General features: G+C 37.9%; 1 protein-coding gene across 2 annotated transcripts in view; it reads left to right on the top strand.

Moving 5' to 3' along the window:
• Positions 1 to 27,478, top strand: part of grb10b (growth factor receptor-bound protein 10b) — a 146,092-nt gene that overhangs the window by 113,327 nt on the left and 5,287 nt on the right. For both annotated transcript variants that reach the window (XM_079895808.1, XM_079895809.1), the window contains exons 6-16: positions 13,884 to 14,040; positions 17,843 to 17,958; positions 19,975 to 20,049; positions 21,764 to 21,901; positions 22,149 to 22,259; positions 22,471 to 22,569; positions 23,862 to 23,939; positions 24,369 to 24,485; positions 26,470 to 26,536; positions 26,852 to 26,939; positions 27,039 to 27,132. In XM_079895808.1, coding sequence (XP_079751934.1) covers positions 13,884 to 14,040; positions 17,843 to 17,958; positions 19,975 to 20,049; positions 21,764 to 21,901; positions 22,149 to 22,259; positions 22,471 to 22,569; positions 23,862 to 23,939; positions 24,369 to 24,485; positions 26,470 to 26,536; positions 26,852 to 26,939; positions 27,039 to 27,132 — 1,140 coding nt within the window. The remainder of the gene's footprint in view (positions 1 to 13,883; positions 14,041 to 17,842; positions 17,959 to 19,974; positions 20,050 to 21,763; positions 21,902 to 22,148; positions 22,260 to 22,470; positions 22,570 to 23,861; positions 23,940 to 24,368; positions 24,486 to 26,469; positions 26,537 to 26,851; positions 26,940 to 27,038; positions 27,133 to 27,478) is intronic.

The raw sequence follows: 27,478 nt of genomic DNA, 5'->3' as shown, positions 1-27,478 counted from the left end.
TCAAACATATCTAGATTTCATTACACATCAATCAAAGTATCTTTATGGGAATCCTTTAACTGTGAAATGGATCTCTGCCATGTGAGAGAATGGCCTTTAGTTCTTCTGGTTATGGAGAGGAGGAGTTAGTGTCTGGGTGGCATGAATGAGAAGAATTTGTACAGTGCTGCTTGCCCTGAAATGACTGTTAACCCAAAAGTAATTATGTCATTCTTTTTGTGTGCTGGGTTTTCGTTCCCAAAAAGACAATTATCTGCTGTTGGGATGAATGAGCGGCCCAAGGACTCAATTAAACTCCCTGCTCCTATTGGGGAAATATTTGGCCCTTCTTTGGTTTGATCTCAGTTGGATGCCACAGGCTAAAGAGGCTGCCCATTCAGGACTGGATTGTTAGTGCCGACGTGTGTGGCTTAGAGCGAGATGAGGGGCCAAAGGATCGGACAGCAGGGATTCATCCACACTGATACGTCTGTGTGATCTATATTTCCCCTCTGTTCCTCCACTTGCTGGCCCAAAAGAAAAAGAGAGCATTTTGCCACAGAAATACTGTTTAACTCTTACCCCGCCATTGACAGAATTTTTCGTCATTTTTGAGACAACGCTTCCCCGCCATTGACAGAATTTTCCGCCCTTTTCGTGTTTTCACTGTTATTGTGCATCTTCTGAAAGAGGACAGCATCTCTGGATCAAAACAGGCAAAAAAGGAGCAGAAACAAGCGATAAAATTGCTTATACATGTTGTAGTCTTTGGAAAAAAAAATTGATTTTCTCAGCTTTTTGTTTAAAATTTTGTTTTTTTAATGAAACTTACCCACATTCAAGTGTTGATAAAAAGATTGTAGAAAGATGGTCATGGTCAATGTCATAACTCTGCTTATTTTGGAATAGTGACCTAGAAATAGTGCTGAAGAATAATGCAAATAAAAATGTTCATAAGCTATATATACAGTATATATATATACAGTGCTATGCATAAGTGAATACACCCATGCTAAAGTTGACTAAAAAGAGGAATAAAAAATCATATTTTGGAAATTGAACTTAATGCCTTAATTTAAAAAATTAGAAAAAATCCAACCTTTAAGGACACCAATTTTCTTTGTGAATGAATAATGTATCGTAAATAAATAAATGTTCTTCCTTAAAATACATGGTGCATAAGTGAGTACACCCCTATGTTAAATTCCCATAGAGGCAGGCAGATTTTTATTTTTAAGTTTTTTTTTTTTTTTTTAGGATACTATGCATCCTGATAAAGTTCCCTTGGTCTTTGGAATTAAAATAGCCCCACATCATCACATAGCCTTCACCATACCTAGAGATTGGCATGGTTTTATTTCAGTTAGCCTAAAAGCTAGTTTGATTTGCATTGAGAGATGATCTTATGGAAAGTACCCCATGCCAATCTCTAGGTATGGTGAAGGCTATGTGATGATGTGGGGCTATTTTAATTCCAAAGGCCAAGGGAACTTTATCAGGATGCATAGTATCCTAAAAAAAAAAATTAAAAAAATACTTAAAAATAAAAATCTGCCTGCCTCTATGGGAATTTAACATAGGGGTGTACTCACTTATGCACCATGTATTTTAAGGAAGAACATTTATTTATTTACGATACATTATTCATTCACAAAGAAAATTGGTGTCCTTAAAGGTTGGATTTTTCCTAATTTTTTAAATTAAGGCATTAAGTTCAATTTCCAAAATATGATTTTTTATTCCTCTTTTTAGTCAACTTTAGCATGGGTGTATTCACTTATCCATTGCACTGTATATATATATATATATATATATATATATATACACACACACACACACACACACACACACACACACACACACACACATTAGAATATCATGGAAAAGTTTATTTATTTCCATAATTCCATTCAAAACGTTAAACTTCCATAGATTATAGATTCAGGGCCCACAACTTAAACGATTTCAAGTATTTAGTTGTTTATTTGTACATAATTTGGGCTTCCAAGTCATAAAACCCACGAAAACAGGATTTCAAAAAATTTGAATATTACATGAAATCACACAGTGATACCATGGTCATTGAACCAGGTTTTGGTTCTTTTGGCAGTGTGGGCAGGTGCAAATCCTGTCAGTATCAGTATCTCCATAAAGCTTGTCTGCTGAAGGAAGCATGAAGTGCTCTGAAAATGTCCTGGTAGACGGCTGCGTTGAGTGGACAGCACCAACACCAGCCGATGACATGGCTCCCCAAACCACAGACTGTGGAAACTTCACACTGGACTTCAATCATCTTGGATTGTGTGCCTCTCCATTCTTCCTCCAGACTCTGGGACCTTGGTTTCCAAATGAGATGCAAAATTTGCTCTCATCAGAAAAGAGGACTTTGGTCCACTGTGCTTTATTAAATCCAGAGTCAACGCAGCCGTCTACCAGGACATTTTCAGAGCACTTCATGCTTCCTTCATTTTCCAGCAGGATTTGCACCTGCCCACACTGCCAAAAGAACCAAAACCTGGTTCAATGACCATGGTATCACTGTGTAATTACTGTGTGATTTCATGTAATATTCAAATTTTTTGAAATCCTGTTTTCGTGGGTTTTATGAGCTGGAAGCCCAAATTATGTACAAATAAACAGCTAAATACTTGAAATCGTTTAAGTTGTGGGCCCTGAATCTATAATCTATGGAAGTTTAACGTTTTGAATGGAATTATGGAAATAGATAAACTTTTCCATGATATTCAAATTTTTTGGAATGGGTCTATATATATATATATATATATATATATATATATATATATATATATATATATATATATATATATATATATATATATATGCAGCAATAACAGCTTCAACTCTTCTGGAAAGGCTTTCCACAAGGTTTAGGAGTGTGTTTATGGGAATTTTTTACCATTCTTCTAGAAAGAGCATTTGTGAGGGCAGGCACTGACGTTGGACGAGAAGGTCTGGCTCGCAGGCTCTGCTCTAATTCATCCCAAAGGTGTTCTATCGGGTTGAGGTCAGGACTATGTGCAGGCCTGTCAAGTTCCTCCACACCAAACTCACTCATCCATGTCTTTATGGACCTTGCTTTGTACACTGGTGCGCAGTCAAACTCCACAAGGTTGGGAGCATGAAATTGTCCAAAATGTCTTGGTATGCTAAAGCATTAAGAGATCCTTTCACTGGAACTAAGGGGCCAAGCCCAACCCCTGAAAAACAACCCCACACCATAATCCTCTCTCAACCAAACTTCAGACTTGTCCATCGGATTGCCAGACAGAAAAACGTGATTCGTCACTCCAGTGAACACGTCTCCACTGCTCTAGAGTTCAGTGGCGGTGTGCTTTACACCACTGCATCCGACACTTTGCATTGCACTTGGTGATGTGAGGCTTGGATGCAGCTGGAAATTTCACGAATGGACTTATTGCACAGCTGGCAACCTATCATGGTATCACGCTTGAATTCACTGCGCTCCTGAGATCGACCCATTCTTTCACAAATGTTTGCAGATGCAGTCTGCATGCCTAGGTGCTTGCTTTTATACAACTGTGGCCATGGAAGTGATTGGAGCACCTGAATTCAATGATTTGGAGGGGTGTCCCAATACTATATATAGAAATATATATATTTCTTTGTCTTTTTTCTTCCTTTAATTCTGCCCTCTTCTCCTTTGTGTGGGGGTGTTTTGATGATGATCAGTTGTTTCTGTGGTTCATGGAAACCTCAGTGTTTTGAAGACTACAGTCAAAGCTGTGAGGCAAGCTCAGCACTTTTTGGCCCACCAGAGACTGCACTGTAACCAAAAGGCAGTGCTGGGTTATTTTAGCTCAAGGTTAATCATATGGTCGCAGTTACATTTTTGGAGATCTGTCGTCTGATAGGAGTGTCCAAGTCAAAAAAGCTGTCTTTATCACAATAGATAGAAGACATCATTATAGTCTACCCAAGATCAATGGCTGATAAAAATATAGGGTAACACTTTATTTTGATTGTCCCTTTTGAACATTCTGTAAGTAACTTTGCAACTACATGTCAACTTACTTTCATTAGAGCAGGGTTCACCAATCTCGGTCCTGGAGGGCCGCTGTCCTGCAGAGTTTAGCTCCAACCAGCTCCAACACACCTGTTTGAAAGTTTCTAGTATGCCTAGTGAGACCTTGATTAGCTGGTTCAGGTGTGTTTAATTGGGGTTGGAGCTAAACTCTGCAGGACATCGAGATTGGTGAACCCTGCATTAGAGTATTAGAGGACTCTCTGCTTAATATCTGCAAACTCTTTATTGTGATGGTCCTCCAACAGACACTCTACTGACTATAAGTAACTTTGCAACTACATGTCAATTTATTCTAACCCTACCAGTCTACTAATACTCTACTAACACTCTAATGAAAGTTAGTAGACATGTAGGTGTGCAATGTTACTTATAGACAACAGAATGTGTTAAAGGGACCATCAAAATAAAGTGAAACCAAATATGGTGACAATAAAAAATAATAATAATGATGTTTAATTATTGGTGTTGTGTTTTAAGAAATTTTAGAACTGCAGTATGTCATTAAATTATCAAATTATCAGCTGTTTGTGAGCCGTTTGGGAACCATCATGCCCATTCATTCACATGCCACCTCATAATTTTAAACCTAGTGGATTTAGCTTCCAGAAAAATAATGTTTTGTGTACCTTTGCTTATTTTTAAAGATTGCTGTAGTTAAATGTATGTAGTAGTCTAAACATCAACCATTCAAATCAATTGTAAATTTGGTCAGTCCAATCGATCCACACTCTGTTATCATCCACCTACTCTAATGTCGCTCCTTTTCTTTTTTTAACACAAAAGGAGTATTAATGAATATATATTAAGATAGGATTTGTTAAATCTAATTTGACACAATAATTACAACAAGGCACATTTGATGCTTGACCCATGAATCAGCAATTACCCAGGCAGGCAGCCAGGAATAATAAAGGGACTAGCTCGAGTCCCATGGTCGCCTGGCTGTGTTGTGTAGAAAAAGAAAGTCTTCTGATTGCTCTGGTTTTGTCTTACTGTCTCATTAGAGGTGAAGTCAGGCCTCAGCCCTCAACACACAGCAACTCAGAGGAGGAGTCTGGTCATTAAAAAGGCACTTGTAAACCTAAGGGGAGGGGGAACCTGTCATGCTCATCAATGGATGATTTACAGTCAATAATTTTCCAGGCCAGAGGAGGATTATAAGGTTGCAGAACCAGTGATGACAATGGCATTTTCCAAAGCATTTTGAGGTCATCCTGTTTGACTAGATTTTTTTTTTCTCATGCGTCATTTGCACACATTCTTCAACGGATAATTTACAACAAGAGTCTTGTACATTACATGGTAAATAATAGAGTACAGCTGGGCTAAAGGCACACCTTAAGGAAAATTTTCTTTTTCACTACTCACGTAGTATAAGCAAGACATTTTGTGAGCAAATCATAAAAGCAGTTTAAAAAAATCATATGAACATTAATTTGTTTAATACAATCAAAACAAGCACTTCAGAAAAGTCTGTACCATATTCTGTTTATTTTGCTAGATAAAATGTACTTTTATTTAATAAATACATTTTAAAAATACAAAAGAAAATATTAAATTCTGAAAGCATCATAAACTCCAAATACCATACTTTTACATATTTTTACAGTAATTGAAAAACTGTTGATTTAATTACTTTTAACAAAACTGAAAATAATTTACTAGATCTTTGTCTAAATAAAAAAATATATATTTAAGATTTAAAAAAAACGTTAAATAGTAGAACAACTTTGACCAAAAGGATCAGCCAAATTTCCTGGTGCATAGTGAACCGCTGATGTTTAGAAAAGTGTTAAGCTAGTGATTAGATGTGTTTAGAAAACCCACGCTGAGACAGGAAGAATCTCATTTCCGCTTTTTTCGAATTCCTCCTAGGCTGTTTGTCCAATCTTCATCAGAATAGGCACATATCAGCTAGGGACAGTGCTGGGAAAAAAGTTATCAAACAAATTTTGATTAATCAAAGCATTGCAAAGTTATATGTTAATTAAAATTACCCACAAGGTTGTGCTATGCTGCAACTGTGTGTGACAGAATCAAAATATGTATTCTAAATTCCTGCTGTAAGCCCGAACAATAGTAAATCTTTTTTTTTTTTTTATTCCTCTTAGGCCGTAAGTAAGACCTTCACCAAACTATGCACACATCAGCTCTAGACCATACTGGCTAAAACTTAACAAAATAATTTTGATCTATTAAACAGTTTAGTAGATACATTTGTTTATATGTGTCTGGTATGACCCATAATGACTATAATGTTTATATTGTATGTGCACAAAATCCAAACATCTCAAAACTTTGTACATACAGTATGGAGAACAAGTCATTCTAAGAAAACAGGCATATTTTCATGAATTTATGATGCTCGGTTGGCTAACAGCCAATTCTAAACTATCAGGCATTTCAACTGAAAGATGAACGCTGTGATATTAAACTGCCCCTATTATGCTATTTTAAAGTTTCCTAATGTTGTTTTGGAGTCTCCTACAATAGGTTTACATGCATCAAAGGTCAAAAAACGGTTTAATTTCCTCATATATACATTTGCACATCACCACATTTTTCAATGATTCTCAAATGACTCGTCAAATGAATCAATCTCTCTAAATCCCTCCTTTCCGTGATTTACTCTGCTCTGATTGGCCGGACAGCTCAGTCTGTTGTGATTGGTTTACCGCGTACAGTGCGTCGAAAACATAGACTGTAAAAAAAGATGGACGACGCCCCTTCGCTCTCTTCCATTGATGAGAACTGAAGCCGCCAGTGTCCCGATATGGCGCTGACATATTGGAACTTGAGTCTGCGCAGTAGCGATCTCGGGACCAGACCTGCGCAGTAGTGAGCAGGAAGTAAAGCCGCGAAATCAACGCTCCGCCCTCACTCTCGCAGAATGCACTCAGGGAGAGTGGATTCTGCACACTTTATTAAAAATTGATTGCAGTACGACAAGAGGCTTGTTAAAATAAAGTAAATACAATCTCCTCAGTCCTCCGAAGATCCCGAAAAAAATGTCCGTTGGTGCTTCAGTGACTACTTCGCTCTGAGAACCTGTCAATCACAGCTGTCAATCATGACGTTACACCACCGCATCACGTAACTAACTAAAAACCAACTTATTTTTGAAACAGACACTTGAACTTACATCAGCGTGATAAAAACGACAGCAAATGAAAGAAACCACCTTTGGAAAAAAGATATTTGAAGTGTAATTTAATAGTTTAGTTGGTCTCACGTCCCATTGAATAACACGGGGAGGTGGGGCTTATGACCTATACTAGGACCAGTCACCGGGGGACGATCGAGACGTTTTGGCTTCACTTTTCAGGGCTTGTGCGGCACGCTTGGTCGAAAACAACAATGCCCATTACCATAACAACGTCAGGTGTCCTGAGGCTTCCTACACCGCAAACTAACGAACAATAACAGTAACGAACAATTACGTTGATTTTACCATATCAATGCGAGCACGAGTCCAATGATGAAACACTGGAAGAACTATTCAACCCGAACCTCCATCGCATGGACGACTCGAGCAGGACGTTTCTCAGTTATACGCTAACTTACTCAGTTTGAGGTACGTTATGAGATGTTGCAACTGTAATTCCTCACCATCAGCATTAACAAGTGCATGTCCATCAACAAACCGATTATTTTACTTGTACTAATTTATTTACCGAGTATTTTTCTAATTTATTGCGGTGAACGTGGGAACTGTATCAATAACAGTGCATGTATGCAATGTATACATTAGCCGAGCTCTAGCTTGAGTGACTGATGTAACATAAATGTTGATAAAACATTGCTCCATGCTTAATCTTTACTCAAAGTAGTGAGAACGACAGACAATCTGCATTAATAGACACAGTTTTAGGTAATAGTGGCCCACAAACTGATTAGCAGAAATATTTAAGTAAGACAGTGATAACGTGAGTTAGCCAGTTAGCAGGAGACCTACACAATATAAAACTCAAAATTAAGTATTTTGAACACCATCTTTCAAGAGCAAGCGGTTTGCGAATCCTGCATTGAACTCCGAAATTTGAGCAGTCGTCAGTGAAATATAGGGAACACAGCAAAAGTTTAGGATTATACTGCTGTGATATCATGGTAAAGATGAATTTTAACCACTGATTCTTCACATGCTCGTCCTTGGGCAGTGAAATAAAGTGGCTTTACCTTCACATTGTACAGCACAGCATCTTCTCGACATGATGCTCTCCATTATCCACAGGAATCAGCTGCAGTGTTTGAGGTTCAAGTTTTCCCTGGTGTCTGCGCGCGCAATAAGTGGGCGGGCAGTATGCTAATGTTTCGTCTTGACGTCACAACAAAACGGCTAATGACTCATTGACTCAGAGTCGACTCTTACTTTTGAAAGACAATAACTTTATATACGGTGCACTTTCAGATTTAAAACTTTGAAGGATGTTTTCATTCACTTAGAGCTATGTTACACACTACATGAAAGGTCATTTTAAAAAATCAATAATAGGGGCCCTTTAAGTCAAGTCAAGTCATCTTCATTTATATAGCGCTTTTAACAATGTAGATTGTTTCAAAGCAGCTTTACAGAGATAAACGTATAATTTATGGTAACAGAGATTGTTTTGGCTTTATAGCGGTTCTTTAGTAAAGTTATTTTCCAGCTAAGGTTAGTTATGATTGATTCGCTTCCGTCGCAACAATCATTTGTTATTAAATTAGGGGCCGCTAAGACGATACAATTCTCTCTCTTCTTTAATGTTGTCCACTGCAGAGGGAGTAGGGTAGGGAATAGGAATAAGGATAAGGAATACGGAATCTCACAGGAGAAGTAATCTTTTAAGTCAATTTTTTTTTCTATATGTTTCCATCCCTTTGGAGGGAAATAAATTATCTAGTTAATTTGTATAATTGTGTTGTACTGACAGCAGGGCTTGGCATTAAAACCCGCAAACGCAATCACTCCTACTAGCCACTTTGGCGGGTTGAATTTGATATAAAATATAGGCCTATACATTTTTCAGTTGTAGTCTTTTAACTCTTTCCTCGCCATTGACGGAAATTTCCATCATTTATGAGACAACGCTCCCCCGCCATTGACGTTAATTTCCAGCTTTCCATGTTTTCACTGTTATATGGTAGGTGGTGCTATTACGCATCTTCTGAAAGAGTATTGAATCTACTGATCAAAACAAAGGCGAAATAGTAGGAGAAAGCATATCTAATCATATGCATATGTAAAATAACGTGATCATCAACATTAAACAGCATTTAAGTCAGAACTGCCTAACATTACTGAATTAAATGTCGACCCTGGACAAGCTATAGGCCTAGGGCTGCAAAGCTTTGGGGGTGTTGATGGTCTTGATCTACTCCATCTTTGTTTTAATCATTATTCTGAATCCGATCTAGACGTAGTCTTTGACAAAAACCTGATTTCCTCAGCTTTTTGCTCAAAATGTTGCTTTTTTATGAAACTTACCCTCATTCAAGTGTTGATAATTTTTTTTTTTTTAAATGCACGAAGCTAGAATAAAACTTTTTTTTATGCCAGCCTTGGCCAGTATTCACATAAACACAGGGTGGCCTCACTCAGCTCCCTAGTTCAGTAGTCAGGGCACTGATCAGGGAGTCAGCCATTTTAAGGGCTGTCTCAATCGCAGAATCCTTCCAGGGCACTGAAAGTTTGCTCCCTAAAAAGAAGTTCTGAAGCGCGAAACTTAAATTACTTTAAAAAACTTCAATCACTTAAATCAAGTCACTACACATAACAACATGCGATAGATGTTTTTAAAAATACAAACCATTATTTTTTATATTTCAGCATAAACATACATCGATAGACAGATAATGAACGTAATCTAGCTAACATTTATAATTTATTTATGGCTGAAATGTTGCATGTATATGTAACAAGCAAAGTATTTATCATAATATACTTTAAATAACATTACATTATACATTGTGTCAGAAAGATATCAGCTCTGCTGTTTTTCTGAAAAATAAAAATCTGGTCTCAGATCTGGATACATTCGACCAAGTCAGAAACTGTTGTCTATTTTGCCTGTGTAAATTAGAAACAGAAGCGTACTGGAAAACAGGAAAGGGGAAAGACAGGAAGTGTGGGTCTTAGCCTGGAACCAAAAGTTAACACCATTCCTTTCCTGTAATCAATGACTGGAAAACTAGGTGTGGTAATATTTGTTGATTTATGTTAAGCAATTCTTTTGCAATCTGGTATCATCACTAACTTGATTTACTGATGAAATAACCGGAAGACATTAATTCTCGCAATTTTTTTTTCACGACACTGTCGGGAAAAAGGCTCCGTAACAATATAATTGTATTATGTAACTTAATATGTCTACTTTGCGAGAGACTGGAAACATCTTAAGACTGATGCATTTATTTGCTTATAGGAATCTGATTGCTAACTAATCCTTGTTTTTCTTAGTAAATAAGAGATTTAGGAATGCTTTGGAGGCTCTTCGGGGCTCTGAAAGATACCAATGACTTCCAGATTTGCAATGGAAAATGTTCCTGTGTTATTTTAGACCATTTTGGAAACAAACACTTGTCAGAGCTGTAGCCTAGCAGTTATGATATGTGCTCACACACAGAAATAGTTTCCTGGGGAAGGGGGGCGCATTAACTCGCCTTCCTGTCATTCCAATCCCCTTTGACATTTTTTTTCTTTCTTTTTTCTTTTCTTATGCTTAAGTTGTTCTTTTCCCAAACAACAAAAGTGTATCATAAAAGTAGTACATATGTCGTTTCTATATGCCAAGTGTTCTAAAGCCATGCAATGACTTTAGAACACTGTTGTTTAAGGGACAGTTGCTGGATATTTACAGAAAATCTTGTCCTTGCCCAGGACGGAGGGGGCCAACTCACAAAAATGTTATCCCAGGCCCCATCATTTTTAGTGACGGCCCTGATCAGGAGTGTAGGAAAAAGTATTAAAATGATCAGTTTGACCTTTGCACATAGGTTTCTACTTGGGCCCAAAGTTTTGTATGATGTAATGACACAATCTGGGGAGATGAATGCAGATAGTTGTAAAAGTCGTGGGCAGTTATGAAGTTAAGGTCTTAAAGGGATAGTTCACCCCAAAATGAATATTCTTTCATTAATTACTCACCCTCATGTTGTTCCTCGGAACACAAATTTAGACAAAACCGCTCAATTCATATGGATTGGTTTTACAATCTCTTTATGAACTTTTTGAAGCATCAAAGTGGTAGTGGGGTAGTTGTCTATGGAGGGACAGAAAGCTCTCAGATTTCATTAAAAAGATCTTCATTTGTGTTCTGAAGATAAATGAAAGTCTTACGGGTTTGGATCGACATGAGGGTGAGTAATTAATGAAAGAATTTTTGGGTGAACTGTCCCTTTAATGGCATGCCCCTGACAAAAAAGAAAAAAGAAACACTAGAATAGAATGGAAAAATCTGCTGACAAACTATTACTATATCAAGTCCAACAGTCACCACGTGGCAATATGGGTCAGTAGGGTAATGATGGACACACTGTACACTGAATGACATGGCTGTAGCTTATGACGCTATAAGATGGTGTGCGGACATATGTGACCCAGTCTTTTCCTCGCTGACTGTCTAAATGGTAGAGTGATTAGTGAAAGAGAGGAGGAGGAGGAGGAGAAGAGGAGGAGCAGCCAAGCCAGCTGGAGCACTGGAGAGTTTGCATACCTTTTATGTTACCACCCCTACTGACTCTTTCTTCTGGACTGCTTCCAGGACTCTCTCCAGCCCTCTATCCCCGACTTCCTCTCGCTCTCTCCCTTCCTCCCCACCTCCATAACTGAAATAGTCTCCTAAAGGATTGAAAAGGATTGAGTCATCCTTTCTGTCCGGTTTCCTGTGGTCTCATAAAGTTAATTTTAGCATGGGCAGCCAAGCAGATATGCATGCAAGTGTCATAACCGAGAGAGATGAAGACTTGAGATTAAACTCTGTATTCATTTAAGAGAAAAACTCAGTTCATTTCCACAGAATATGGGTGGGGTGTATTCTCTTTGTGTCCTTCTTCTGTTGAATTAGCTGTCTGAAAGTTTGCGTCTGACTTCTTTCCTTGTTTGCGTGTGTGTTTAGGTTTGTGTGTGTGTGTGGATTCAGGGGTCACCAATGAAACCACTGGGGTTCGCTTTTCTTTCTTTTTTTCTTTTTTTTTTTCCGTGGCTTTACTGGAGGAATGTTGGCATAAAGTTTGGCTGGGGGGAAGGCAGTGAGTGTCGTCTCAAGTGCTGGCATTTGTTTCATTTCAGCTGTAATGAGTCTTGTCCTGTCATGAGAGACATTTCTGGCTTCGAACTTCTAACTTCAAAGCTAGGCTTTTGAAAGTAAAAAAAAAACTTTCAACAAGTCCTCACATGAAACTCGTTCAAGACTCTAAAAAGTTAAGGTTTAGACAGCCGAGAAGCTTTGCTCTGTCCGGTCCTATCGCCATCTCCACTTCAGAGGAAACGAACGAGCTGCTAAAAACGAGCCGCTCTCCTTTCAAGAGCGAAAAGAAACTGAAGCTATGCAGAAGGGGGGGAAAGAAAAGTTAAGGCTGTGCGTGCGTATGACTGCGCGTCTGTGTATGTGTGCCTGTTGGTGTGTGTGCGTGTGTGAGGGGTGTGTGAGTGTGTGTGTGCGTCTGTGTCTGTGTGGGAATGATTACATCAGCTTGAGCTAGCTCTATGATTGGTTAGGGAAGTGTGGTTTGATTCACTACCTAAAAGCCTGTGGCTGTAACCCTTTGTGAGGGGAACAGAGGCAAGTTGTCTGCCAAGCTGGAAACAGTGCCATCTGCATGCTCTGTCCTGCGCCAAAGCTAAACAGAGAGAGAAAGAGAAGGAGGGAGATTGTGACAGGTAGGATACGCTGAGCCACTGACAGGAAGAAGCATCTGCAAAGCATCGGAACTGCTTTTTTTCCTTTTTTTGGGGGTCTTTTTTCTCTCTTGTGGAGTTGTGGAGACATTCGGGGAGCGGGTTTGTCTCTCAGTGTGTGTAGGAGGACAGAGGCTGCTGGGGAAAATGCCATCGTGTTCTCCTGACTGTTGCCTGCTCAGGCCCGGGGAGGTAAGATTTCTCCTCAGCCCCAAACGCACGGCTCCTCTTGAGTACTTCAGAGTCCCTCTCCCCCTAGGCGACTGAAAGAGTCTGGGGAGTTTGTGTCCATCTGCACTGGGGTGAAAAATAGAACCTGTAGAATGAAACGGAAAGTCTAAAATAGAGTGTGATGGCGACGGTTACATTCACAGTTTAAGTGAATTATGGAATTCGCCAGAGTAAATGTGGTGGAAAAGCCGTAAAGGTTGCCGTAACGGATTTATAAACATGTTCTGGGTGAGAGGATGTATGAACGATCTCAGAATGGGTGAATGATGTTGCAAATAGGAATTGAGAATTTTCGAGAAAAGCTAGTATGTGAGTGACGAAGGGGAAACAATGACACGGGACTCATTCAGTTGTCGAGCTCCAAACTATTTCAAATTAAACATTTTTCTTCAGCTTTTCCTACTCGTATTAGCAAGGATGTAGTCTAGACATGGAATTTGTATGTGAAAAGACCCAGATTTGAGCGTTAATGGCTTTACACTCTGGGTCAAAGCCTTAGAAGAGTTTCAGATATTCCCCTTTTTGTAAAAAGATACAGTATGTAACCTAAAATGTTGTTGTGTAGCACTATTTAATGTTTGTTTTATTCCCGTTGGGACCCTGAAAATAAAATTGTCCTGTGACGCAGTAAAATTGACCAATGTGTAGATGTGTTTTTCCAAACTAGAAATTTGTTTTCTTTCTCCACATCATATCTAAGTAACATAAACATTTTTTTTTCATCTATTTCAGATCATAAAAATCTTCAACGAGGACGGGATGGGAAAGTTGGTGGAGATCCCAGCCGACATGACTGCACGAGACCTGTGCCAGTTTCTCGTCTATAAAAACCATTGTGTGGACGATAACAGTTGGGCGCTTGTGGAGCATCATCCATCCCTGGGACTCGGTAACTGGCTTGCTAGTTTTTTAGGCTAGAGGGGAGCGAGTGAATTTATAGAGCTGTTTTAATGTGTCTGTGTGTGCGTCAACCACTTTAGATGCAGTAATTACAGGGTCTTTTGTGCTGGAGTTGAAATCAATGATGACCATGCAAGAGAAGAAGACAGACTTCCTTGATTCATCCTTTTATGTCCTCGGGCTGAGAGTAATTGATTAACGGTCGCCGGGGGAAATCCCGTTTCACAGAAAGACATAACAGGAAGTTAGGTTCCCCAAGAGTAGAACTGGTATTGGTGCTGGTACTTTAGTCGAGCACGGCATTGTCATGTGTAGTTTTGTCTTGTGTTTTATGCTTCAGGACACCATTTTAAATGCGATTCAAAAAAGAGAATGCATCATGGTCAGCACAAACCATGTTTATTTGCATTTTAAACCATGTGGAAAGTAGTATGAATCATATTTTCTATTACCTTGCATATTTCTGTTCATGTTTTTTTCCAGAATGAGTGCATGTCACCCTATGCTAATTTGGCTAACTTCTAGCAAGTGACTGATGAATTTGTGACTAAACACCATAGACTGTGGTGGGCACATAGTCCTGAGAAGTTGATAAGTCAATGATTTTGCCATTCTAACTATATAGAATTATATATTTAATTGCATTCTATTATTTGTAGTTAGCATTGTCCTGTCCACGACCGTCTTAGAACAGACCTGCGACCGAACAGTTGAAAACTACTGCTTTTGCTGTTAGCTCTTTAAACTCAGACATGCTCAGTGGGTTTTTTGACATTGACGGTTGCTGTCAGAGTGCGTGTTGCGGGCAAATCTCTAGGCTAACGCATGCTGTGTGTTAATTGGTTACCTCGAATAACCTGTGTCGAGAATGTATGGGCTTGCTAGTAGAACTAAAGTCAACCCAGGGCAACGAGTCGTACAGGAAGTTCAGCCACCCGAGTACGTGGTCTGGACAGGATTTTGTTTGCCATCCAACTATCTGTTTTGTTTGGCAAACAAATGGTTTTCTTTTTTACTTTCAACCTTTTATTTACATCCTGCTCCCCTTCTCTGTATCATCATTCTTTCATCGTTCTTTCAACGTTCTATTTTACTTTCAGTTTCCCAATGAGTGTGAGGATATGACAGATCATTAGGGAATTTGGGGAAATGTTGGGGAAATTTTGGAAAATTTGGGGGAATTTTGAAACTGTAGCTTGCAAAAAGATATAGCCTACTCATAATTTCAAGTGGTTAAACTTAAGTCAATAGTAGGTACATTACAATCTGTTCATAAAAAGTAGCTAACAACATTTCAGCTAATAAAGGGAGTAATAAATATATGTTGTTTTAAATATATAACTATCAGATATTTTTTTGTAATCATAGTACTGTTTATCTGACACAAATGCAATGGAAATCTCAATGACAGTCATTCAGTTGTTAAAGGGATAATTTCACCCAAAAATGATTTCATAATTTGCTCAAATTGTTCCAAATCTGAACAATTTCTTTCTTAAGATAATATACTCTTAATAATAACTAATAGAAATAACATACATTTGTATATCTAAGTTGAAAACATGGTCAACGGCATAATACACTAAACAAAAAGACATAATAATACCACACAGAGATGTCTTTGCAGAGAAATAATTCTGGTCAGTCTGTGAATTGTTTTTTGAACTGATATGTCTGAGTGAACTGATTCACAAAATGAATCAATTCTACACATTTCAATGTTACACGTAAGAAAGAAGAGTCTTGGAATACGTGTTTAATAGTAACCTTAGCTCACTCGGTTGCAAAGTTTGTGCAATACAATATTTCAAATAACAATGTAGTTTTGTCATACTACATCGCTACATACATTTTGTTGGCAAAATAACTTACTGTACTGTAAAAGCTAAATCTTTTGTAAAGCAGATAAGCTTTTTTTCATGCTACTGAAAAATGTAGTTAAGTTAGTAGTAATAAACTTGTTTAAGGTAAACCCAAACTCTGAAAGAAGGCCTTGTGTTGGTATATTAGACATTTTGCTAGTTGTTCATTAATGCTAGATCAGTCATTTGTCTGGAGAAAAAAAAAAATCTTGTGTATTTTGCAGCAGGCTCAATATTTGGTATCCCAGAGACATTTATATTAATAATAATAATAAAAAATTCTAATTAATATCCGATTCCCATTTTCTACTATGTTCAACAGTATCAATCCATAAACATGCTCATTTGAATGTTTGGACAAACTCTTCATTTTATATGCGAAACACAGGCTGCATTTAAAACGCCAAAGCGTTCTTCATTTGTTATGGATCCACTCTGCTAGACTAGTGTGAAGTGTGGTTGAGCGAAAGCATGACATCATCTCTCTGCAATGCCAGACTCTCTCCTTACTAAGCCAAATATTGAACTGCGGAATGATGGAAAAGCTTGTCACTCCTGAGTACTTCTGTATCTCAAACCTTAATTTCAAGATGGATGTGTTGTGGGGAAAAGTCATAAACCAGATTTGTCGTAAAGTGGATTAAAGTGTGTAGAAATTGATACACATATACAAAACTGCTGTGAGTGGATGTTATAATTGCTAAATAATTGCAATGCTTTCTAGAAACAGTTACTGTAGAAAAGAAATTGTTGTGGAAAATGAAGCTTTCATTTTTTATGCACTGTAACAAGTGACAATGTGTGGTTCTTACCATAAAATAATAGTTCATCACCCTCATTTAGTTTCAAACCATAAAACACATCCTTTCATGGGACATTAAAGATTTTTAAAAATAATGTGCTAGTTTTCAAGCTTCAAACTATACACAAATGCACTATAAAAACAAAAAACGTTCACACGACTCGTGCACTATATTCTTGTAAACATGCACATTTGAACATGTGTGAAGAATAAACCAAATTTAAATACTTATTTAATTTAGATATTACCATGAGTCACATTTTTAGGTTAATTAAAATACAAAAGTAAAAAAAAAAAAAAGAATTTCTTTAATACAAAGTAGATTTATACAAAGAACATTAGCGATAATCAAATCTGCTCTGAAGTGTTTTTGTCTTTCAATTTGACATTGTACTTTAGAAGCACATCTTCACTGTTTTTACCTTGTATAAAACATCATAATTTCTTCTCCTTTTCACCAAACTTTATTGTGTTATTTTCTCTCGTCATTCATCTCTTACACTTCTCATGTGTTTCTGCTATGTTATTTTCTCTCGTCATTCATCTCTTACACTTCTCATGGTGTTTGTGGGGTGGGTGGAACTGATCCCCCTATAGCTTCCTGTTGCCAAACAAGCTCTCTGACCGTCTCCACAGTTGTATGAAGAACATATGTCCATATAAGGGTTCAGGGTCAGTTTTTGGAGTGGTCATAAACCATCCTTGGGACTAATAGTAGAGAGATTGTGAGAAAGGCAGAGAAACAGATTTAAACAGAGATCAATATATACATTGATCAAACGGAGGTTTTTATTTTAGTTTCAGTAAATCCCTGCGCTGGATAAGCTGAATGGGGGGTGGGGAGAGAGAAGTGTGGGGGTAACTCTCTTCCAGACAAACTCTCTTTTCATGAGGCAGGGATCGCTCACCCTGTTTATTTTTTGTCTGCCTGGATGAATGCTAACAGAAAATGATGTCATTTAGGATGCAAATATTACACCACATTTGAGTCTTTGGTTACAAAGATGCCTTTTTTGTCATATGTTTTTTTACACACAGACCTTTGTATATGTCCAATACAGATTTTTAAGTGAATGCAGTGTGTTTGTGACCAAATTATGCCTTTCCCCCCTTCCATCAATCCACAGAACGATGTTTAGAAGACCATGAACTGGTTGTCCAAGTTCAGACGTCAATGACCAGTGAAAGTAAATTTCTCTTCAGGAAGAACTATGCCAAATATGAATTCTTTAAAAATCCTTTGGTAAGTTAATCCAAGACTTCACATGAACTATTTCATAATTAGGTTAAGATGATTGTAGATTATTTTTATTTCCTCCTCTTAGAGCAGGTGTCAGCAGGTACAGAAGTAACATGACACGGATTATCGCTGAAGGAAAGTTCCTGACATTAATGGACTGTTTTCAGTCTTACTTGTTAGATGCAGATATCAAGTGACATGCTTCCAGTTCAGTGAGCTGCTCTCACACTCTCTCACACACAATCCAAAAGAAACCCATGCCTCTTGCTATTTGGGCTGGAAATCAAACACTTTCACGAACATTCAGTCCTCTTGTAAATTCAGCTGCAGACAGAGGGGAGGGAAATCTGTGCTTTAAATGTGTGTGTTTTTTTTTTTTTTCGGCCCTTGACACTTTTAAATTGCCATAACACAAGTAAGCTCTCAACTTTATAATCTTTGGTAGCATTTTCTTTGGGCGTATTTATACATAATCTGTGTTTGTGCCTTGACTGATCGAACTGCATTCCATTTATACCCCGAAAAATAAACCAAATGATATCAGATAAACTATCGGATATAGTGTTTATAAGATATAACATTCTCATGCGAGGCTGCAATATGTTTTGTTCGCCCCAAACTTTCTGTCATGTTGTAATTAGTTTCATGGTTTCTCCATCCATTTGTCTCATACATGATTGTTTGCTCACTTGTGGATAGTGGGACTATGCCTAGTATCTGTATGCTGACACATTTCCATTTGAGAAGAATTTAAGTATGTGGCCTGAAAAGCTGAATGTTGCTCTGTAGAATACTGGATTCTGATTGGTCAGTGGCTGCATTTTCGGGGCAAAAATATTCAGTTAAACTTATACAACCAATTTTAGTACACACCTCTGCTAGTTTTACAGTATATCTCGTCACAGACTCTTTCTTCTCACATAATGATTTCAGCTCGCATCAATATTTCATGTCCATTTATTTGTTTAAAAAGTAACAGTAAAAAGACAGACAATGTAAAATCAGCTAAATATTACTGTAACAACAACAAAACCCTTCAGGGTGATGCAAGACACAACACCCTGTTGCCAATTATTTTGGAATAATAACAGACTGACTGTATATTATCCCTTACATATGAACAATGACACTTTTCTTTTTAGAGCTGCTTTACAGCTGAAATGAACTCTGTTTGCATCATTAAATCATTGTCCTGTTTTCACTGTAAAGCTGCTTTGAAACAATCTGTATTGTATAAAGTGCTAATATAATACTATGTAATAATAATAATAATAATAATAATATAATAATATAAATAAATAAAGATGACTTGACTTGACATATAATACATAAAAGATCTCTTTATAATAATCTTTCCAGTAACTTGAGTAACTTAATTTATTTTAGCTAATCATTTAATATGACTCTACAGTCACTAATTTTAGTTAATTTTATTTTCTAAGCTATGCAAAGCTTTGGCCCGAATCTTCTGAAATTCCCTGGTTTAAAATCATTAGAAGAAAGTCAATGGGTGGCAGGCTTATGTTTTTAAAAGATTATATAATACTCTATTGTTTTGTGGGTTTTTGGAATGAGGAGCTCTTAGAATAATTTTGAATAATTGCTCTTTTCTTTCATCCACCTTAACCACGAAAGACATGCCTTTTCGGCAGTCATTACAAAACCTTTCCATTTGTTATCTATGTGTAGAAGTACAATTTTACACAAGCAGATGAATGTCTTTAATCATAGAGATTTTATTATTGTTATATTGCATTATTATAAGGCTTTTTTTTATTAAATATGCAATTATAGTCATGGTTTCAGAGATATACAGGGATTACTTTGCATGATACTAATAGTAATCTTATTTAACATGGAATGGCTTAAATAGCTGTGCAATTTAGACTAAATGAATGATGTATTTAATTTCATTAGAAATTATAAGGATTTAGTTTGGAATGACTGTTAATATACTGTACTATACCAATATACTATCTTGATATGCATGCAGTGAGCTAAAACATATTTTTTCGACAGAACTTCTTCCCAGAGCAAATGGTTGCCTGGTGTCAGGAGGCCAATGGGACCATCCCGCCTTCTCAGCTCCTGCAGGTACAACACGGGCATGTGTTCTCTTTCCCATCACCCGCTGATCTAACATCAGCCCATACATTTTTGGGAAACACTTTATTTTGATGGTCCACTTTAGACATTCTTCTAACTATAAGTAACTTTGCAACTGCATGTCAACTAACTCTCATTAGAGTATTAGTAGACTGCAGAGGCGGACAGAGTACACAGCTACATTACTTGAGTAAAAGTACAGATACCCCTTGCTAAATTTTACTCAAGTACAAGTAAAAGTACTACAGTCAGATGTCTACTTAAGTAAAAGTACTAAAGTACTTGTTTTTAAAAGTACTTGAGTATCAAGAGTACAAGAGTACATTTTCTAAATATTGCATTCTACTGCTACAGTGCTTACATTGGTAAACACAGCAAACACTTGAAGCGAAAACTATCATTAACTTGTTCAGAAAATTGAAATCGTCTGGCAAGGTGGGGCCACGTGTTGGCACATTCCCGGGATGCGATATTTTTTTTCCCAGGATGGTAGGGGAAGACTCATGAATATTCATTAGGGTATCTGATTGTGAATATCCCTGATTGGTCTGATGACCTACCCCTAACCCAACCCCTAAACCTACCCGTCACTGGGGTTAAGACCAATCAGGGATGACTTACCTAATGAATATTCATGAGTCTTCCCCTACCATCCTGGGAAAAAAAAATATCGCTCCCGGGATGGACCTGCTGTGTCTTCATCCATAGTTTCGTCCATGGTTTTGTCTTTTATCTAAATCTGACCATGGAGTTGACTTTGGCGGAAAGCTGAAGGTGATTGCTGATAGGCTGTCCCAATCAGTGGCGCCTGCACAATCCAATCACATTTGAGAGGGTTTCCGAGATGTTTCTTTTTTCCTTTGTTTTTTTTTTTTTTTTTTAGAAGTAGTAGTAACAGGTACTCACAGTTATGGATAGAAATGTAGTGGAGTAAAGAGTACAATATTTGCCTCTCAAATGTACTTGAGTAAAGTCATGAGTACTCCCCAAAAATGATACTTGAGTAAAGTACAGATCCCTCAAAATTGTACTTAAGTACTGTACTCAAGTAAATGTACTGCAGTTACTGTCCGGCTCTGGTAGACTGTCTACTTAATATCTGCTCACACTTTATGTTAATGTTCCCCACAACAGACACTCTACCGACTATAAGTAATTTTGCAACTACATGTCAACTTACTCTTAAAACCCAAAACACTTAACCTTGATCTACTAAAAATCTACTACAGTCTACTAATACTCTAATGAGAGTTAGTAGACATGTAGTTGCAAAGTTACTTATAGTTAGTAGAGTCTCCAAAGTGGACCATCGAAATAAAGTGTAACCCCTCTCTTATAAACTAGCTTATTCAGCTGAAGTAAGATATGCCAAACACTTTTATATGCACTTTGGACTATTTACATTATTCTATTTACAGTATTAATTTTACAAAAAAGACTATGTCACCAAATATACATGTATTTTGTCAGATTTAACTGTTTTTCTGGGGATGAATTTGTCCTCAAATGGCCCCTAAATGGCCAATGGTGTACCAATTTGGAAAATATTACTTTTTATCAGTGATTTATTGGCACATTCAGATCTTTTTTTAAAAACCTGGTGGTGAATAGTTTACACTGAAAGGAAACCATTCTCTACCAAAAATCTTAGCTGACTGACTGCTTCATAGAATGTTCAAGTATTCTCTTCTTTTATCTCCAGAACTTCTTAAACTCCAGCAGTTGTCCTGAGATCCAGGGATATTTGTATGTGAAAGAGATGGGCAGGAAATCATGGAAGAAACTGTATGTGTTTTTAAGACGGTCAGGATTGTACTTCTCAACAAAAGGAACATCAAAGGTGAAATGGCAAAACTTTGCTTAGTTTCTCTCTAGAAAATAATAATAAAAAAAATTAAAAAAACACTCATGACCACCTATTTTGTATAAAAGTGGTCTGTTTTACTAGTCTACATCATGTGCAAGCCTCTGTTAATGTCTTCAGGTACTTTTCTAGATCTGACCCCTCCCCGTTTCTGAGTGCTCTTTTGGTGCCCTTTCCCTCCTTATCCATTAAATGACATGAGCTGTTGGCTGATCTTTCACAGGAGCCCAGGCATTTACAGCTACTAGCAGACCTGGATGACAGCAATGTCTTTACAGTTATAACCGGGAGAAAGCTGCACAATGCACCGACTGACTTTGAATTCTGCATAAAAGTACGTTTATGTGGTTTGTTATGAGAACTCTTAAAGTAGATAAGCATTTCAAAGTAAAATATTAAATATTCAACACAAATTCAGTGTAAAAAAAGCTTTGATCATTTGGTTCTGTCAAAGGCAGAAAAGCACAATAGAATATCTCACAAAGTTATTTATTTATTTATTTTTTAGCAGAGGGGCTAATGTTGTGCATTATGATCATTTGCAGCCTAACAAAGTACGGAATGAAGTGAAAGAACTGAGGATGTTGTGTGCAGAGGATGAGCAGAGCAGAACATGCTGGATGACGGCCTTCAGACTCTTTAAGGTTAGTAGTGGAAGCCCTTTTCACTGGCTGATGAACCTTTGCCTTTCCCTGGCTGATCTAGAACCTGCACCCTTTCTGTGGCTGATCTAGAACTCACGCCCTTCCCTTGACTGATCTAGATCCTGCACAATTTATCTGACTGGTCTGGAACATCTTTAACCTCCATGCACCCTTTCCATGGTTCTTTTGTGACTGAGCTAGAACCTACACTTTTCCCCAACTGATCTAGATCCTTGACCATTTTCCTTAACTGGTCTAGAACCTGCAATCTAGGACCCTCACTCTTTTCCAGGCTAATCTAGAACCCACTGCCATTCCTTGCCTGATCTAGAATCGGTTATTTCCCTGATATAGAAACTACTCAGTTTCCCGGACTAATCTAGAACCCCTACCTTCCTCTGGCTATTCTAAAATATATACCCTTTCATTGGCTTGTCTAGAACCTGCACACTTTCCATTATTGATCTCGAACCAGAGGATTTTCCCTTATCTAGAACCTATACCCTTTTTTAGGCTGACCTTAACCCACATCCTTTCCCTGACTGATCTACAACCTGCGCTCTTTCCTTGAAGCCTATTCACACCAGCAACGATAGCTATAAAGATAATTATAACGATAACTTAGCATCCACACCAGCGGACGATATCATTCTGATTGGCTGTCAATATTTTTATCGTTCATCAGCTGGAGAAAAATCATTCTGAAAGTGATTCCAACTATATCGTTTCTCTGCCGTTATCATAGTTGTGGTGTGGACGCTATTGTTTAATATTGAGAATCATTTTTTTAAACTATATCTTTATCATTATGTTAATAGTAATCGTCCATGGTGTGAACAGGACTTTAGATATTCTAAAACCTGCATTTTTTCCTTGGCTGATCTAGGACCCTCACCTTCCAGGCTGATCTAGAATCTGCACAGTTTCTCTGACTAATCTAGAACCTTTCTTTGACTGATCTAGAGCATGGATAACTTACATGCAGTGATGTTCTGTGCATAATACATAGATGTTGTATATTATTACGTTGTGTACTGAAAGGAAAAATACAAATTGATTTAACATACAGTCATGACAATGTGTACCATACACTTATACGCTGCTCTCATGAGAGTATATTTGAGGAGAAAATCTTTGAATATTAATTTTTGAATTCGTACAGTGTGTAATGATTAATTTTAAATCCAATGAACGTTTGTCTACATTAGCATTATGTTTTATTTTGGTGTTTTGTTAAAGAGTATCATTATTTTTTCAACTTTTTAACACTTTTTTTTTCTTCTTCCTTATAGTATGGAATTTTACTCTATCAAAATTACAAGATCCCCCAGCAGCGAGAAACGTTGCTTTCACACTTCTCAGCGCCTGTGGTAAGACTCCTGTTTCCTTTAACTGACTCCTGCATTCCCTCTCTCTTCCTCTCTACCTCACAGATGGAGCATTAATCACACATGTGTCAGTATGTGGGCCATGATGTCACATTATGGAATGATTGTTCAAGTGTTGGCAGTGAATTTATTTTTACAGCTTGTCCTATGGATATTATGCAATTCTGACAATTTTAGAACAAATGAACACAAAGATGCAAACCGATTCTGATTTTAAAACTTTTTTTTTTCTGTTAGCAAACAAAACAACAATCCATCCATGTTTATGTTATGCTTAAATATTTTGACTATTACATTACTTACTGGTTTGGGACATGAAGACTAGGTCATGAACAAAGTATTTATCAAAAGGTAACACATCTGTTATATGGCAAACAAAGTCATTGTTTCTCCTGATCTTTTTTTTTCCAGAGGAGTGTCTCAGAGAACTCTCTGGTTGCCATGGATTTCTCAGGGAGGATAGGCAGAGTGATTGACAATCCCGTGGAGGCTCAGAGTGCTGCCATGGAGGAGGGACATGCCTGGAGAGTTAGTTCAAATAATAATTTTTGTTTTGATTATTTAGTTATTTATTAGGTACACCTTGCTAGTACCCCATTTTGCCTTCAGAACTTCCTTAATTCTTTTTGGCATAGATTCAACAAGGTTCTGGAAACATTCCTCAGAGATTTTGGTCCATATTGACATGGAAGCATCACGCAGTTGCTGAAGATTTGTCGGACGCACATCCATGATGCGAATCTCTTGTTCCACCACATCCCAAAGGTGCTCTATCGGATTGAGATATGGTGACTGTGGAGGCCATTTGAGTAGTGAACTCATTATAATGTTCAAGAAACCAGTTTGAGATGATTTGAGCTTTGCGTTATCCTGCTGGAAGTATCCATCAGAAGATGGGTACGCTGTGGTCATAAAGGGATGGATATGGTCAGTAACAATATTCAGGTAGGCTGTGGCGTTTAAACGATGCTCAGTTGGTACTGAAGGGCCCAAAGTGTGCCAAGAAACTATTCCCCACACTATTACACCACCACCAGCAGCCTGAACCGTTGATACAAGGCAGGATGGATCTATGCTTTTATGTTGTTTACCACAAATTCTGACCCTACCATCTCAGAGACTCAATGTTTTTCCAATCTTCTATTGTCCTATTTATGAGCCCGTGTGAATTATATCCTCAGTTTCCTATTTTTAGCTGACAGGAGTGGCACTCGGTGTGGTCTTCAGCTGCTGTAGCCCATCTGCTTCAAGGTTCAACGTGTTGTGTATTCAGAGACGCTCTTCTGCAGACCTCGGTTGTAATGAGTGGTTATTTGAGTTACTGTTGCCTTTCTATCAGCTCATACAAGTCTGGACATTCTACTCTGACCTCTGGCATCAACTAGGCATTTTCGCCCACAGAACTTCCGCTCACTGGATATTTTCTCTTTTTCGGAAAATCCCAGTAGATCAGCAGTTTCTGAAATACTCAGAACAGCCATTCTGGCACCAACAAACATGCCATGTTCAAAGTCACTTAAATCACCTTTCTTTCCAATTCCATTCCAAAGCTCAGTTTGATCTTCATCAGATCATCTTGACCATGCTACATGCCTAAATGCATTGAGTTGCTGCCATGTGACTGGCTGATTACATATTTGCATTAACAAGCAGTTGAACAGGTGTACCTAATAAAGTGGTCTGCTAATATCAGCACAAAAACTGTGTGGCGGGAGCTTCATGGAATGGGTTTCCATGGTCAAGAATCTGCATGCAAGCATCATATCACCAAGTACAATGCCAAGCATCAGATGGATTGGTGTAAAGCATGCTGCCACTGGACTCTAGAGCTGTGGAAACGTGTTCTGTGGAGTGACGAATCACGCTTCTCTGTTTGGCAGTCTGATGGATGAGTCGGGGTTTCGAGGATGCCAGAAGAGCGTTACCTGCCTGACTGCTTTGTGCCAACTGTAAGATTGGGTGGGGAAGGGATAAAGGTATGGGGCTGTTTTTCAGGGGTTGGGAAAGGGACGGGAAATATTAATGCTTCTGCATACCAAGACATTTTGGACAATTCTATGCTCTCGACTTTGTGGGAACAGTTTGGGGGAAGGTCCTTTTCTATTCCATCATGACAGTACCCCAGTGCACAAAGCAAGGTCCATAAAGACATGGTTGGATGAGTTTGGTGTGGAAGAACTTGACTGGCTCGCACAGAGCCCTGATCTCAACCTCATCAAACACTTTTGGGATGAATAGGAACGAGATTGCAAGCAAGTACTTCTCGTCCAACATCAGTGCCTGACCTCACAAATGCTCTACTGGATAAATCGGCAAAAAATCCCACAGAAACACACCAAAATCTGGTGGAAATTCTTTCTAGAATGGTGGAAGCTGTTATAGCTATGTTTTTAGAATGCAATGTCATTACAGTCACTGTTGGTATAATGGTCAGGTATCTCAATACTTTTGTCCATATAGTGTAGCAGGATGTAGTAAGTTTATTGATTATGTGGTTTTTGTCTTTTTTCAGAAGAGAAGTCAGCGTATGAATATCCTAGGAAGCCCCAGCCCGTTACACCCCTCATCATTAAGTGGAGGTACTTTCTAGAACATTTTGACATCATTGCTGAATAAAAGAATGAATTTCTTTAATTGAAAAAAAACTTTTGAGTGTGAATTGCAGGAAAATGGAAAAACTAAATCTAAAACAAAAAGTTAAAAACATTACTATCATAATGTCTTAATAAGAAGAGTTCATTAATGGTTATGTAGGTGAAATCCTTGCAATATAAATATGTGAAATACAGTACATGCTTTTAAAGAAAGATAGCATCAAATGTGCACAGCATTCTATTGAGAATTGCTCACCAACATTCTTGTCTTAAAGGCATTTTGTATCCCCTCTGATCCAGTTATCCACAGAACTCAGCTGTGGTTTCATGGTCGTATTTCACGAGAGGAGTCCCACAAGATGATCCATCAGCAGGGCAGAGTGGATGGGTACATATCATAGCTCATTAATTATTCTCAAAAACATGCTGGATGCTTCTCTGTTCTAACTATGCCACAGAGACTTACACTTTATTGTTGTTTTTTCAGAATGTTTCTCTTGAGGGACAGCCAGAGCAATCCCAAGGCGTTTGTACTTACACTGTGTCACCACCAGAAAATTAAACATTTCCAAATTTTACCGGTGAGATTTTATAGTTTTCTGCACTCAGAACATATTAGCATAGTAGCATGTTAACTTTCTGTGCTGATGCACATATGACACTTCTAAAAATACTGTCTAGTATTCCTTGAAACAAAATGAAAATGGATTATATTTACTGAAAATCCCTTTTAACTTTCTGAGAATGAATGTGACAGGCAAAAAAAACTCTTCTCAAGTATTGCTTTGAAAGCGCACAGCCCGCTGCACATAACGCGCATTCTTCTTTTAGCTGTGCCTGTAACAATCCTCAATACTCCAGGAGGGCGATTGAGTTAAACTTTAAAAGGTTGTGCCTTTAAATTGTGTTATTAATCAGGTATCTGGC

The sequence above is a fragment of the Squalius cephalus genome, assembly GCF_949319135.1.
Source record: "Squalius cephalus genome assembly, chromosome: 15".
Taxonomy (NCBI): Eukaryota; Metazoa; Chordata; class Actinopteri; order Cypriniformes; family Leuciscidae; genus Squalius; species Squalius cephalus.
The sequence above is the reverse complement of the archived record's forward strand: the minus strand, read 5'-3'. Positions and strand labels throughout refer to the sequence as shown.